General features: G+C 43.2%; 1 protein-coding gene across 7 annotated transcripts in view; it reads left to right on the top strand.

Moving 5' to 3' along the window:
* Positions 1–2,924: 2,924 nt before the first annotated feature.
* dacha (dachshund a) overlaps positions 2,925–16,119 on the top strand; it is a 129,936-nt gene continuing 116,741 nt past the window's right edge. For 2 of the 7 annotated variants that reach the window (XM_014195976.2, XM_014195973.2), the window contains exon 1: positions 2,925–3,583. In XM_014195976.2, the coding sequence (XP_014051451.1) occupies positions 3,102–3,583 (482 nt within the window). In that variant the 5' untranslated portion in view covers positions 2,925–3,101. The remainder of the gene's footprint in view (positions 3,584–16,119) is intronic. The other 5 variants (XM_014195972.2, XM_014195977.2, XM_014195974.2 and 2 more) reach the window with 3 other exon arrangements.

Genomic DNA, 16,119 nt, shown 5'->3' on the forward strand with positions numbered 1-16,119 from the left:
TGAAGAGCAACATGAAGGTTATGGGATTAAGATGGTGCCACTTTTTAAGCACAAAATATTCAAACAAATTGTTATTGATATCCTAATGTCAACCCTCTTTTTTGTCATTGTCACAAAAAATGCTAAACTATATATTTTTCTATCATACAAATTCCAAAAATTGTCAAATGTTTAGGCTTGAACGTGTTGGCAGAACGACAATTGATAAGAGAATAGATATTCTCACGATTGATATCACCAGGCTGTTCAGTGTTAGAACAACTCACAATCTGAAAAACGGGGAAATAAGTGCTCTTTAACCAGTTTGAGAGCCTGCCCTTAAAAGAGGAGATTACTCTGTACAATATTCCAATGCAGCAGTCCATCACTGTGTGCTGAGAGGGTGGGAGGGCATCATTATATACATTTACTCTATGAGGAATGAGTTGTCACTTTGCATAGAGGGGGAGACATTAAGCCGCTGCTCGGGGAGTGGTTTGAGGCTGGAGCTGGTAGTTTTGCTAGCTGGCTGGCTATGCTAATCAGGCAATCATTAAGATTACATAGAAGATGAAGGAGCAAGGTGCAATTGAAACCCAGGTAAAATATGTTTCTAATTTCCAGATTGCTACCTAGCTTTTTAATTTAACCAGGTACTTGCAAAAAATTTGCATGGCATTTAAGCACTCATTACAATATTAATCTTCCCGACTAGAATGGAAGGGCCCAAAGGTTAAGTATTATTCCTGTATTCATTTCTCAGAATTTTTTTTAACCAACATGAAGATTTTCATTTGAAATTGTGCCATCTGCCTGAGAATAGATCCAGGTGTGCAAGTGCCTTAGTTATTTGTAACATGTTCCGTATTAGCGAGGTCAAACTAACAAAAATGTATTCAGTAGCCTAACATGAAACCAACAAGTCTGCATGGTCCCTGGTGATGATTATTGAGGTGAGGTGTAGCCTAAGTGAAATACAATGTGTGGCATAAGACAACTGCTCTTAGAGTCAGACACCTAATAGGTAGCCAAATGTTGGCTCTGACCGTCCGCAAAACTACCAAGTTAACTTTGACTCTTTTGGCGTTTGTAGAAGAGATTTAAACGACCCCTTATTCTTTTAGCCAGGAAATATTTTTCCTACCACATGGAGCCTGTTTGGGGTTAAAAAAAAACAAATGTAATGTAATGGTCAGTCTGGCTTTATTAAATTACTTTTATTTTTTTCTTTAACAACAATCTGAACAATAGTTTTGACCAGGGCCATACCACTCACTATAAACTAATATATATTTTGACCTTAAACAACGTAACCCCGTGGTTACATTGTGGCAGTTGTGTGGATAATCTGTGTACTTAATTTGGCCCTGGCAGGACTGCAGTGAGGGCATCTGGCCTCTGGAGAGGCGCCTGTGTTACTGTATCAGAATGTATCCACCGAAACCACACTGGGTCTCAATAGGCAAAGGCACATGCATGGTTTAAAGTGACAGCATATTTTGGTATTTTTTGGTATTTAGTAGTTTGATATTTTATTAGGATACCCATTAGCTGTTGCAAGAGCAGCAGCTACTCTTCCTGGGGTCCACACAAAACATAATACAGAATGACATAATACAGCACATCAATAGACAAGAACAGCTCAAGGACAGAATTACCTACATTTTTTTTTAAAGGCACACGTAGCCTACATATCAATGCATAGACACAGACTATCTAGGTCAAATAGGGGAGAGGCGTTGTGCCGCGAGGTGTTGCTTTATCTGTTTTTTTGAAACCAGGTTTGCTGTTTATTTGAGCAATATGAGATGGAAGTTCCATGCGATAAGGGCTCTATATAATACTGTATGCTTTCTTGAATTTGTTCTGGATTTGGGGACTGCGATAATGCACTACTGGGGATAAAGTTAACACCGCCCAGGTGAAAGGACTGCCAGACAGCTAGTAAATGAATAGGTTATTGATTCTAGGTTATTATTATAGGTTATTGATATGTGGGCAAGTTGTTTGAAAGCAAATAAATGACCAAAGATGTCATCGATTGTATCAAATTCATTACAAACATAAACATGTAAATGTATCAACTTGTTCATTTCTCTGCATGGGAGTTCATGTATTTGGAGTTTTGTACCACAGATTTGTTACCTTTTCAACTTTTTTTTGCAATCAAGTATTATCCACACCTTGTTTTTTTTTTCCTGTTGCTTTTTGTTGAACAGATAAGCAGGTGCACATATGTCCTCCTATCCTTGATTGAGGAAGCAAGCATCCATGGGAATTGTGTGCCCATAAATGTCAATGATAATAACACCAATGTAACTACTAACTAACTCTGCAGTAATTGGGAGTAACCAGAATAGGTCTTCAACCAGAGCCACGTGTAAATATATGGCTCTGTCTACAACCAGTAGGCAATCCCAAACATTCTACCTCCTATATTCCATTAAGGTTCAGACCTGGTGGTGTTGGCCTTGGTATGGGCATTACTGTAGAAGGGCTAGCCTACAATAACAATAGCATTTACTTGTATTACAATAATCGTAATCACTATGACTCTAAAGTTAATCCTAATATTAATCCTAATAATCATATTGTATTATTTACAATAGATCTACATGTAGGACATTATTATAGTACAGTGGCAATGTAATTCATGACAATAACGTTTGCCTATCAAACTTAACATGTTGTCTTATGTGTACCCATAAGAGTAAAACACTTGAATTCAGGTCTTAACTGTATAGAATGAACCCCAAAAGTCAGTAAGAAGTTATTCTCGAGTAACGGGGTGGCTGTCAACAGAAACCAGACCCTCTAACTAGGAGACCTGCCAATCATACTCAAAGGACCAATAGGATGCTCGCGCGTAAGCTGGTGTGCTCCTCGTTGGTGGTTGGAGCTGCCACTCGAGTTCTCAGTGGGCTGGCTAATTGAAACAGTGAATCAGATGGTTCTCATTCTAGCCACCGCACTTGTGAGATAGGTAGTTAGTTGCCCATTGCCGACTATCCGACGGGAGCGTGAGTGCATGTGAAACAGCGAGAGAAAAGAGTGAGCGAGAAGTAGAAACAAAACGTAAAGGGTGAGACAGAGAGTGAGGAAAATAAGAAACTTAAGAAACTATGGCCGTGTCAGCAACTCCGCCGGTGCTTTCCCCAACATCTAATCCGGGGTCTGGCAGTTTATTCCGCTCCGATCCGCTGTATACAAGCCCAGCCGAGTCCCCGAGACTGACAAGCAGCTTGATCAACTCTTTCATCAGCAGCGGAGGAGGCGGTGGAGGAGGAAATGGAAACGGCACAAGCGGCAATAACGAGTGCAAAATGGTTGAGGTGCACGGGGTCAAGGTAGCCTCGTTCAACGTGGACGGTCAAGAACTCATCTGCCTGCCGCAGGTCTTCGACCTCTTCCTGAAACATCTGGTCGGGGGTCTGCACACCGTCTACACCAAGCTGAAGCGGCTGGATATATGCCCCGTCGTGTGCACGGTTGAGCAGGTCCGGATTCTGCGGGGGCTTGGGGCTATTCAGCCTGGGGTGAATCGCTGCAAACTCATCACCCGCAAGGACTTCGAAGCGCTCTACAACGACTGCACCAACGCCAGGTTAGTTGCATGTGTTTCGGTCACTTCATTTCACAATTACCCATTTCACTCCAATACCCCGAAAGCAGAGCATAAACATTTGATTGTTACCTGCGCTGAAATAAATAAATAATACATTCATGAGAAAAATGATAGTTAGGATGCTATATTATTACTAAACATCAAATTATTGTGCAAAGTTAGTTCAGTCATTGACAACTTCTGTACCACTTCACTCTCTCTCTCTCTCTCTCTCTCTCTCTCTCTCTCTCTCAAACACACACACACACACACACACACACACACACACACACACACACACACACACACACACACACACACACACACACACACACACACACTGAACTATCTATCTATATAAGTATAGGCTACAATTGTTCCTTAACCATTTTATAGACAGAAAAGTATGAGCAAAGTACTTGTTGTTCATAACTTCTACCTCCCCCACACACACCTATCAGCCATCCACCTAAAAGCAAACACGTTTAACCCCCATAGCAGCAGCTCATTCATTAATAATTTATGCAAAACACTCGATCATATATTTTCCACATTATTTTGCAAAGAGGAAAATAACTTTTAATTCCATAGCACCTCTTCTAATTCTGTAGAACTCAACATGATTTTTCAGAATAAGAATAATTGGCAAAGTTTTTAGCCTACATTAGGAATATGTTCCTTTCACTGTCCCATAAAGAATATTCTGTTGTCAAACAGGTGTAGCCTACTTTTGTCACCTTCAGTGTGCTGCAACATACTTTTCCTATAAAGATGAATTTGTACACGAACATGGCAACATTAGGCCTACTGCATGACTGTCCATTTAGAAGATTTATTGGGACTTTCGGTAAGTAGAGTTGGACTCTTATAGTGTGTTAAAGAAAGTCTCACTATTCTTGATAACTGTAAGGACAGGCTGTGCAATTCCAGCGTCTTTCAAGAGCAGTAGAGGGAAGGTTGTCGTATCTGAAATCCAGGTCCTTCAGTTCAAACCCTCAAATCTAACTGACTGTGAGTTTATATGAATACTTTACATATCATTGCCATAAGCAGCCAAACATTTGTGTCCGCTTCTCCGTTGCTAAATGACTATAAATTAAACGGGCATTTGTGTCTCTCCATTAGGCCCACTACCAGTGAGAAAATAGAAATACAAGTAAGGATGATGAGAGATGTTTAATATGTGGATTTCACCTAATGGGGCTCGCTACACTTGTCATTTGGTCGCTTTATAATCCACTCGTGCATGAATATTGACTTGCAGCATGGTGACGCACGGTTTTTATCTTTTATTTCTGTCACTGAATAATAAATCCATATTTCTGTGTCAGTTAAAGCAGGACAAACCACGCAACAACAAAAAAAAATGTTTTTTTTTAGGCATCTCTCCTCTCCCTTTCCCCTCCAATTGATCTTCAACCCGCGCACCGTGCTGGCTGCGGCTGCAGATGTTGCTTGTGTGTTTAATAAATCAATGGGACAGATCTGAATGAATCACCTCGGATAGATTCTCTGCTCGGTTTGATGTCTAGATGTTATTCTTAGCTTGTTATCATGACAGATGCATTAGTGTTCGCATACAATGTCAGTGGAGGAAAATAACAAACAAAAAAAGGGACCAGTTCCCTCTTTCCCTAAGACCTTTAGCATTCTCGAACCTCAGGGTTTTTTTTTGCTTCATTGTCTAGTTGAACATAATTGCAACTTTTTTTCTCTCCAGCGCAGCTCCCCCGGCTACAGCGACAATAGGGCAAGTTGATTATGCACGACAAAAGAGGAGGCTGACAATTCAATACAAAGACAGGGTTTTCACGTGTGAAAATAAACATGACAAAAAGTTATCTTGATAAGAAGCTGGACCCTCCTATGCGCGTCAGGGTTGCTGTAAGACAAGGCACAACTGATTGGAATGAAATATCGGTAGAATAATAATAATATAGGCTATTAATAATAAAGCAAAAGACTAATACATTTGTAGAAAAGTTTTCATATTGTGTGTCCCGCTGTCACAGCACACACTGAAGTTATTCACTTGGAAAATCTCAGCAAAAATACCTTATAACAAGTATTATTTTCCAACCATGTGATTGAATTTTCTCTTAATTAATTATTCGTCTAAATTTACTTTTTGCCTTGTTTACTATTTCGCAATTTCTCAACAAATCGTTATATGGCATCTTGACCATGACAGTGAAATCAAATATGCTTCCATTTCTGACGCATTTGCGGGTCATGTGTCAATCGGGTGAGACTTGTCAGTTAAGCCAAGTCTGACATATTTTGATGGGAGCCGTATTGATTACAGATAAAGTCGACAATTGTCCAGTAGGAGGAAGCCTATAGGGCAGGCTATTGACTTCTCTATTTAAAAAAAAAAATTGCAGAGAATTATAAGACATTTCAAGGTTTTCAGAGGCAGTCTCTCACTTTGACTGCATCCAAGTGTACTAAAATCAGTATTTGCAAGAGGCTATTTGTCTACTTTATTTGACATACTTTAAAAAGTGAAATGTATGATTTTAAAACGTCGGTCTTACCCATACCTGATATAGGCCTACTTTTCACTGAAACATCCAGTTGTCAGGAAAGGACTTTAAGATTATTGTATGGAGCGCATGGAGAGGATAAAACAATGTGTAAAATATGTCCTCAACACGAGCTAGGCTACACACACACACACACACACACACACACACACACACACACACACACACACACACACGCACACGCACACGCACACTCACTTTCAATTGGAGATCATCTCTGTCGGGGTTATGTTTGGTGAGGAATATTGATGATATTTTGCAGAGCGATCACTAAGAGATGGGGAGAGGCAGAGGGATGGTGGGAGAGGGGGAGGCGGGAAGATGTTAGTATTTCCAGATGGTCAGTTTGGGCAAGATTCGGTAATTAACCTTTTAGCCCCCCCCTCCCCATACAATCCTCTGGATCTATTATTAGGTTCGACTTTGAGCTAAATCAATCTGTCGCACTCACATCTACCCACGAGAGAGAGACAGTGGAAGACAGAGAGATATATTTAAATGTTAGCCTATTCAATTGCATTATTTTATTATTTTTGGATTGCAAGTTAACTGGTTAATAATACACTGTGGTGTGGACGTTTATAGTGTTGGCTATGTAGCCCTACCGCTCACTTCACTAAGATTGCAGCCACTGACTGGTAATGAAATTGCCTCAGCAATAGGCTGCAAGAGAATTGAATTTGCACCCCGGCCTTGGTGCTTTACAGCTAACCTGCCTGGGCGCGCTCATCGGAACGCTGTTTTTATAGTCAGATTTAAACATCATCCACCGTCCCACCACCAGATGGTTGTAACTAATGTGTGCAAACAGGCCTATCCCGCCTCCTTTTATTTGTGGAAGTGAGGGGAAAGGGAGGGAAAGAAAACGTGTGCATATCCTTGTATTACCCGGCCCGTGGACGCAGGAAGCCTGTGAACGGGAATAGGGGATATAGAGTCATCGGGAGATATTAGGATAGTCATCAAAACTTCTCGACAGAACCTTTAGCACTGACACGGGCAATTTGAAAACGGGAAAAATGTTCAAATCAGCAAAGGCAGCACTTAGAGGGCTCCTTTTATGATATCTCAGCTGCAATTGATCTCCGGGTTTTCATTGCGTTCATTATTTATTAAAAATAATTTGCAAGCTAAACATAACGCTAAACTAGTTTGCACTTGGGGAATGCACTTAGGAAATTGAATGGAAATTACATTAGAGATGAACATCTGCGCTGTTTTTTCCACTCTCTGTTTCTTCTCTCTCTTAAGGTGTATTGGATTAGCCATTTACAATTTTTTGTTAACCGAATGCAGATGACTGTGAGGGACAGGAGATAGCTGCTGAGGGGAGAGAGCAGAGTTCTTTTAAACATTACTCTTCTAAACGAGATGAAACAGGCTCCTCGAGGCTCAGTGAGGCATCAACCCATCACCCCTAATCATACATTTTGGTTAGAAATCAATGAAAAGTTCACTTGAATCATAATTAATGATAAGCTTATCAGTTTCTAGAATGCCAAACGGAATGAGCTTCTTCTTTCCTTATTTTAAGTCATTAATCTAGAAAGTATTGCTTTAATTCCCCGGGATGCCCGGAGGTCAGGATCTTACATCGCATAACAAGACAAACTAATGCAATTTAAACACCACACATCCCGGCTGCACATTTTAACATCACTTAAGGTTTCCTAATATTTTTTAACAGATTTGATTTTCTGCATGATGGTAATCTGTGTGGTTAAATGTGATGGTCTGAATTTCTTGGTCAGCTCTATTCTTAATTGTAATAATAGTGGACGAGTAGGCATAAGTTGGCCAAATCACTGTCTTTTCCTTTGCTGGTGTCTGTGTTATGAATCAATACATTCTTTTTTTTTTGTTCTGTAGCCTGAGCCCCACAGTGTCCTAAACTACATGTAGAAGTACAATAACTTGTGTGTACTCCAGGTTCATTTTCGCCATCAGCCTAAGTGTGTGTGTGTGTGTGTGTGTGTGTGTGTGTGTGTGTGTGTGTGTGTGTGTGTGTGTGTGTGTGTGTGTGTGTGTGTGTGTGTGTGTGTGTGTGTGTGTGTGTGTGTGTGTAGAGGTGCGGTTGTCAGTGTGTGTTGGCCAGTCTCACTGGTCCATATGGACAGTTCCCCTGCCTGTAGCTTAGCCTTGGGCAGCGGTACCCCCCGGTCGACCGCGCCACCCAAGACACCCCCGTCTCCTCTAATCTCCTCAATCAGCAGTAAGATTGTCACTCTAGAATCACCGCCGCTCCTTAATGTCAGCCATAAATTATACACGGGCTTCTTTTTTAGCTTGATTTTATTACATATCTGCTCCCACTGGCCTTTTCTACTTTAAATAATAAATTAACCCCGCTTGATGTGAAGAGTGGCCACCGAGCGCTGTCAAAGCTCTGCGCTCTGGAGAGACCAGCCTCATGAAATAGTGAAGGAGTCCTTTTTGTTTTTCTGTTTAGATGGCATTTAAGCATGGCCCCCTGTTCATGTCTCTCTCCTGATCGTGCATGCATGTGTCTTTGTGTGTTCATGTTTTTGGTTTCTGTGTGTATTTGTACGTGTGTGTATGAGTGTGTGTGTGTGTGTGTGTGTGTGTGAGTGTGTATGTATGTATGTTAATGTGTATGAGTGTGTGTATGTGTGTGTTGTGTGTGTGTATGTGTGTGTATGTATGTGTGTGTGTGTGTGTGTGTGTGTGTGTGTGTCGGTGTGTGTGTGTCGGTGTTTTGATGCCTGACTGTGGGCTCTGAGTGTGTGAGTGTTTTATTTCCGACAGCCAGACAGCTGCCCGGTGCAGGCTGCGGTGGCTCCACTTTCACACACAGGAGACCTGGGCTGTACTGGGCCTACTGAGCCCACTGTTGCTGCACAGTTACGCAGGACACTCACATTAGTCTAGATAATAGGTCAAAAGTATTCACTGTATAATGGTTTGGCTGCAGGGCTTCCTGGTAGGCCCCTACTTGACTAATGTAGCTACAGTAATAGTAATAGTTCAATTATTCAGTTTAAGATATTAGTTGTGTCTTTGAAGAAATGCTTCAACTCTCTGGGTATTCTTTTTTTTTAGTTAATTAAAAGAATTAAAGAAATATGATCATTATTATTGGGTTAATTGAGACAATCATTTAGTCAGACTCCCCCCCCCCATGTCCTTTCAAAAAAACTTTTCTGTGAACATTAGAACATCCCGACCTTTCCCCATGTGAGATTTATGGCACTCCATTGTAAAAGCAATGGTTGAAATACTTAGATAGTTTTATGACTGGGGTTAGCTTGCCGAGAGAAAGAGAAAGAGAGAGAGAGAGAGAGAGCGTGCGTGTCTGAGTGTGTGCGTGGTGTGTCTGAGAGAACGCTTCCGAGGTCTTTTAAAGCAACCTGTGGCCATGCGATATCTCATGAATGTTGGCGCGCCCCTGTTCCAAGCCACAGCCCTTTAATAACTAGTCCTATGCGTAACCAATGAATTAGAGGCAAGGCAAAGACACATGAGGTCAATTAGGATGGAAAAGTGTTACTACGGTTTCCACACATGGACCTCGTGCACTTTTATTGGCGCGTTGCTTCAGAAGTAGTAAAGTCTCATAATCATGAGCTGTCACTAATAATCTTTTTTTTCTGCTACTGTATAGTACACGAGTTTCATAATAATATGTCTTTTTTTTAAATTGTAAAATGTTCTTTGTGGTTTTTCCCACGCAATAAATAGAAGGTGAATGTGCAGTTGAATTGGCCTGGGCCTGCTGGCAGTGGAGAGGTGGAGAGCTGAGAGCGTCAGCATTTGTGAGGACTTGATGTGAGAGATATGTCTGTGCCTGTCTGTTTATATGTGCATGTGTTTGTATGTCGCTGTGTTTTCACGTGTGTGTGGTGTATGTTGTGTGTGGTGTATGTTGGAGGGGTGGTGTGGTGGGGGTGGGGGGGGATAAATGTGACAGATGGAGGAGGCCTGTCAAGTCTCTGGCTGCGGGGAGAAAAGACATCCACCTTCTCTACCTAATGTAGGAGACCAGAAAGAAAAACCCTGAGCCCGCTGGTGTCATTTTGACTTTGGGCAGATCTCCTTCCTGGGCTTAATGACACATCTGCAGCCGGGCTATATTTATTACAGTCATGTAGAATAAAATTGATTGTCTCCTAAAATTAATTTTGGGTTTGCCTCTAGCAGTGCTTTAATGGAGGACACTAGGCTCCGTGCAGGAGTATTGTTTAATCACTTTAATATCACAGCCCCAGGACAGCCGAGATAATTGTACAAACGAACATAGAAATATGTATCTCTAACTTTTATGATTGAATTATGCAAATGACTCATCTCCTGCCCTTCCAAGCACTAATCATCTAATTAGGAGTGATGTTTTAAATGGTTGTTTTTGGATGGGGATATGGGAGAAGCAGGGAGCAGAAAATTGAATGTGACGTTAAAATCGGCACAGTAGTTTGTACCGGGAAAAGCTGGTGTTTTCCTATCCCCCTCTCTCTCTCTCTCTATTGTGTGCTTGGAGTCGTGGGCTCATTAGTGGAGTTTTGTAAGACATTTTACGAGCTTGATACTTAAGACCCTTAATCTTTAATCATATTTTTTTTTTTTTTGCAGTTTTGATTAATTGCGTTCCTGCTCAGATTATTTCCTTTGACACCGAGCTGTTGGACGTGCTGGTGTGGGCGCAGACAGACAGTGGCGTGCGGTGCGGTGCTCTGCTGCTGCAACTCAATGCAGTTGAAGAAATGCGAACTAGCGTCCCAATTACACAGATGAATATTTGATGATGTGTTTAGCGGTGTGTGCTCTTTTTCCCCTCCGTGCTTAGCAGCTGGTGGCCCCTAAGCAGCTGACTCTGGATGCGAGGAAGCTACAATAATAATGGTAGCCATGCAGACTCAGGACAGCAACAGAGCCCCAAAGCTCTCGCTCTGAGTTCCATATATATATATTTATATATAAAAAAAACAGATCATCGAACAAAACGCAAAAGCCCTGTGCCTCCCTCCCTCTGCGGATCTGTGTTTACATTTGTCTCATGAACATCTGACATCTGGAGACAATAACCCAGGGTCCTACCTCCTGTACTGCAGGGCTCCACGTCTCTATTGACGGGGTCACCTGAAGAGCAGCAGCCCCCACACCCCCTCCCACAGAAACACTGTCAGTCTGGCCATGGGAACCCATGGAGAGGACCACGATACGTTTTCAATCAGCGGCAGAATTTAGATCCGATGACTGAATTGTGAATCGTAAATGCCACGGTGACCCCGTCCCTTTTTCATCTTGATTATTGCTAGGTGTTGCGTCCTCTTCGTCATCTTGCTCTGTAAGAGCACGTGTGATGTGTTGTGTTTGATGTTGACCTGTGACCTTCAGAGAGGAAGTAAGTAATCTCATGTATGTGTGTGTGTGCATAGCACTGTATGCATCTACTAAACATACCAATATGGAAGCATGAGGAAATGGAAAGCCCGATTTGTTGCTCTGATTGACAGTGGACAAAAGTGGTCCGGAAAACCCGATACGTGAACATTTCCTGATCCTGCTGGTCACCCAAATCACACATGTGGGGAGAAAGTAGTGTCAGGGGCTAGAATATCGAAAGGACAGAAGGTAAGAATGAAAGAGGGCGGTAGAGAGGGATGGAGGCAGGGCGGAGGAGTGAAAGACGTGCTCTGTGTGCCTCTTTTGGTTCGGGTTAGATCAAGAGGGGCTCTGGGTATGTGATGACATCATTGCCAGTTTTCATGTTCTTGCGGGATCCTTGAGGGATTTATCCCCCATCTACCCAGAGAAGCCTGGGTCCAATTATTCACCGAGAGTGCCCTGCCTGGGCCGGGCCCAACTGGCCCGGTGAAAACACATGGCTTGATCCATCCGGAAGCCTGTTTCAAAGCACTTCAACCACAACACCAGCCGCAACACCAACCACATCTTGGAATTGAACTTATGAGGCGGATACCCTTCTCCTAAACACACGTCTTTAAACATCCTGAAATGTAACCAAAACTTGCCTCAGTGTTTTCCCGCTAATGACAGCATTAATGCCTTGGAAGGAGGGAGACACCTCCGTTTGTTATGTGGCGTGGTCTTTGTGGCCAGTGTCCGCTATTGTCTGTGTAGTGACCGAAATGTGACTAAGGGCTTTCAGCTACTGGAGTGATTGCAGGGAGAGATCTTATCTTTCCTCTGTAAGGTGAACCTACTGCACTACTGAACTCCCTGACGCTCCCCACCTCCCACCCAAACAAGAGGCTCTTCTATTAAGCAGCCGCCTCCTCCATAACTCCTGCAAAGGCAACACTGAGCCTGGTCCAATGTGGTTTTTTTTATCCATCCCTATTTTATTTAAAGGAGTGTTTAGGGGTCTATATGGGCGGCTTAAAGGAAGGCTGTTACGCCGCCTTTTTACTGAGACCCATCCGTCTTCCCCCAGAACCACCTCACAACGCGCTCTTTTTCTCCCTCCTCTTTGGTGGGGGCCATTACAAGGTAGTGTGCGAGTTTCCATTTGCCTACAGTAAATAGACTGTCGGGTGTCTGTGGGAAATAAATATATCGGGCGGCACTCTTTTAAAAGGCAATGGGGCCGGCCTGAGGAGAAGCCTTTAAAGCAGAAGGCTGGAGGATTGATTTATCTCCTGCGCTGTAATGACTGCAGATGTGGATCTGTTATTCTAGATGAGCAGTGAACTTGACGAGTTGATAACGTGGGCCGGAGCCCAGCCTGCTTTTAATTACCGACCAGGAATGTATTGGTGCAGGCTGTTGATTTAGATACAACCCCCCCCCCCCCCTCTCCCTTTCTATTGCGCTGGGTAGGTGACCTTGCCTCTCTCTCTTTTGTCTCTTCTTGACAGAGGCAGTTTTTAAATGGCTTCAGTCAGATCAGAGTGGAGCTGAGAGGAAGCGTGTGTCTTTCTGGTTTAGTCAGGAGTAATCTGTCTCTGCTGCATGTCTCCATGCTGCTTCTGTACTGTACCCTTCACGATCTGGTTAAGATCTCTGTATCAAATCCTTCCAGCGCTCATCTTTTCCGTGTACAGCATAATGACTGGAACCCCCCCCGCTGCTACCCGACCACCTCACAAGGACAGGGAATGAGAACGCTTGATGGAAGTTCGTCCGGACTCCTTGTGTTCTCCATGTTTGTTTCTGTGCCGCTGTGTGATTCCCTGCAGAATGAAGGAAGGTCTTTTTAATGAGAGGAGAAACAGGGGCCTCTGCGTGATTGAAACCATGCAGGAGAAATGTTAGTAACGCTCTAAATCGGAACCACTAATGAAGCAGGTTATTTAGATGTTTATTTGCTGTTGTGACTTCCTTGTCTTTAATAGCCCCGGAGAAGATGAGTGTTGGGATGGGACTGCAGCCAATCCGATAGAGTCTTCACAGCACTCCCACGCCACTCCCCGATAATACCAGCCAAGGAGGTTCTAACTGTGGGAAGTCTGTGTATACTCTAAACACGCTCTCTCTCTCTCACACACACATGCAAATAAACACACACACACACACACACACACACACACACACACACACACACACACACACACACACACACACACACACACACACACACACACACACAATACGACGCTTTCACAAACGATACTCAATTGCAGATGCAGTATCAGTAGGATTCTCTTACCTTCCACCTCAATGTTGAGAGAATATGGGTGCCATTTCACTAATGTATTGCGAGGTAGCTTCACGTCATCACACAGTTCCACACCTGCCCCTGTTCTGCAGTCTAAACAGCAGTCCCCCCTCCCCCTCGGAGGTGGGCGGTAGCCTGAATAGAACTAGGCCTCTCAGTGAAGATATCCCCACAATGTAACCTGATCAGCTACACGCTTTTATCTCACTGAAAGCCTTTCTTTGGAGAGGGCTTGGAGAGGTCAGTGTGTGTGTGTGTGTGTGTGTGAGTGTGTCTGTGTCTGTCTGTGTGTGTGTGTGTGTGTGTGTTGGCTGGGGTGGGTAAGGTTGGGGAGGAGGGCACCCATTTATGAAAACAATCAGGCCCAGTGAGGTTTCATTACAGGGTAATGTCTCACCAAATTGTTCCAGGTAGTTAAAATGAAATGAAGTGAATTAGGGAAACAGGGGGGAGAGAATGCAGAACGCTTTATTGCTTTCCTTTGAAGGCACGATTACAATAATCTCCTTCAGCGTCATGTCTGCCTTGGATAACATATCAAATAGGAGGTGTGTGTTTGTCTATGTGTGTGTGAGGTCAAGGGTTACGGTGTCGAGTGTATTCCTGTGTCTCTCTGTGCACTGTGTCGTAATATCCAATGTTGCTTCGTGCCTCGCTGTCCTCTATTTTACCCGTGTGTTTGTGGAAGTATGAATGTATATGTTCCACAGTCTTTCTTCTGGTTGTGTTAATGTATCAAAGAGAGAAATCCTCAAATAATCCAGCTGTCGAATTTTGTTGGATATCCACCTCAGTTATTGTTTTTTGAACCCTGTGTTCCAACAAATATATAAGATAATTCCTAAAGAATAATACAAATTGATGGTATTCTGTGGTGTAAATAATTATTTCAGAGCATAACAGTAAAGACCAGGGAGTTACAGGTTCATATTCCCTTACATTGATGTTTACCAGCCCAGTTCTTTAAGAGAAGACAGTGAAATACAATAGTATGTGAAGAAGATGCTTCTTTTCCATAACGACAGCCGAGGCTCATGACAGATGTCCTGTGACACTCTCCCTGCTGCAGCAGGGCCTTGTGGGTAATGGCAGGGTCAGGTTTTTGATGTTTTATTGAAAGATCACTCCGGCTGCTCTGGCTTTTCACCGGACCGTAAATCAGACCCATCCATGGAGGGCTATCCTGTCCCGCTCCGGCCCCGCCTGTGCTTTATGTCATTCTGGGGCAAGAGGGGCCAAAGAACCCGTCAATCAACCTCTTCCCCAATCAGAGGCAGCCCGTGTCAGGGATGGGACAACCGGGGGCCCAGAGTAGCGGATCTCACTATCTCAAGCATTTGTACCTAGTTAAAGAAGCAGGATCGACTGTGTGTGTGTGTGTGTGTGTGTGTGTGTGTGTGTGTGTGTGTGTGTGTCTCTGTGTGTCTCTGTGTGTACACATTTGTGTGTGTGCCGGCCTGCCTAAGACTAGAGCAAAGCAACTGTCTGAGTACTGCTCTCGTTCTGCTGTTATGGGCAGCCTAGCTATGTAGAGAAGGTGCTTTTTTTGCATCCTTAACTGTCCTTGTATCCAAGACCTTTGAAATGTTTGAATCCTTCTTAATGTAATTTAATTGATGGATTCAAATAAAGCATTTCAAATGTGTGTGTGTGTATGTGGGAAAGTGTGTGTGTGTGTCATTCAAGCAGGTGGGCCCTGTCCACTTTCGAGACAGGAGTCTTGTCTTCATTGAAAACTGCTGAGACGGCACCGTAGCCATCATTTCCCCACTGCTATCCTTCAATAGCTGTTAATGAGTGAGTTGATGTAGTTGAACATTTAGTTAATAAATATGTCAGACTTTTACCACTCTGTTTTTCCTCTTCCTCAGCCCCCTCCTCTTTCCTCCCTCATGTCTGTCGCGCATTTTTCTCGGTGTGCTGAGAAATTGCAATTAGTTTTAGATTTACGCTACGATGACAGACAGTGGTATATAAATAGAGGTTAAACACACAATTTACATATTAATTTCATGATTCATTTAATCAATGATTTATGTGGATATAGATTGCTTTTAATCCCTTCAAGACAGCGGTGTTTTTCTTCTCCTCTCCTCTGCTCTTCACCAAGCATGACAGAATAGAGTGGTTTGCTCAAGCACTCTCTATCTCTCTCCCTCTGTCTTTCTCTCCCTCTGCTGTTCAGTGACTTGGAGAGGAATGTGAGTCGAATGGCTCCAAACGGCACTCCTAATTGGTTTAATTTTTCAGCGTGTGCACCAGTCCTGACACTCGCTTATGGAACACCGTTCCTCCGGCACGCTGTGATCCCTCCACTCTCCTCGGGTCTCTCTCTCTCCCTCTCTCTCTCTCTC

Source organism: Salmo salar, chromosome ssa04, assembly GCF_905237065.1.
Source record: "Salmo salar chromosome ssa04, Ssal_v3.1, whole genome shotgun sequence".
Lineage (NCBI taxonomy): Eukaryota > Metazoa > Chordata > Actinopteri > Salmoniformes > Salmonidae > Salmo > Salmo salar.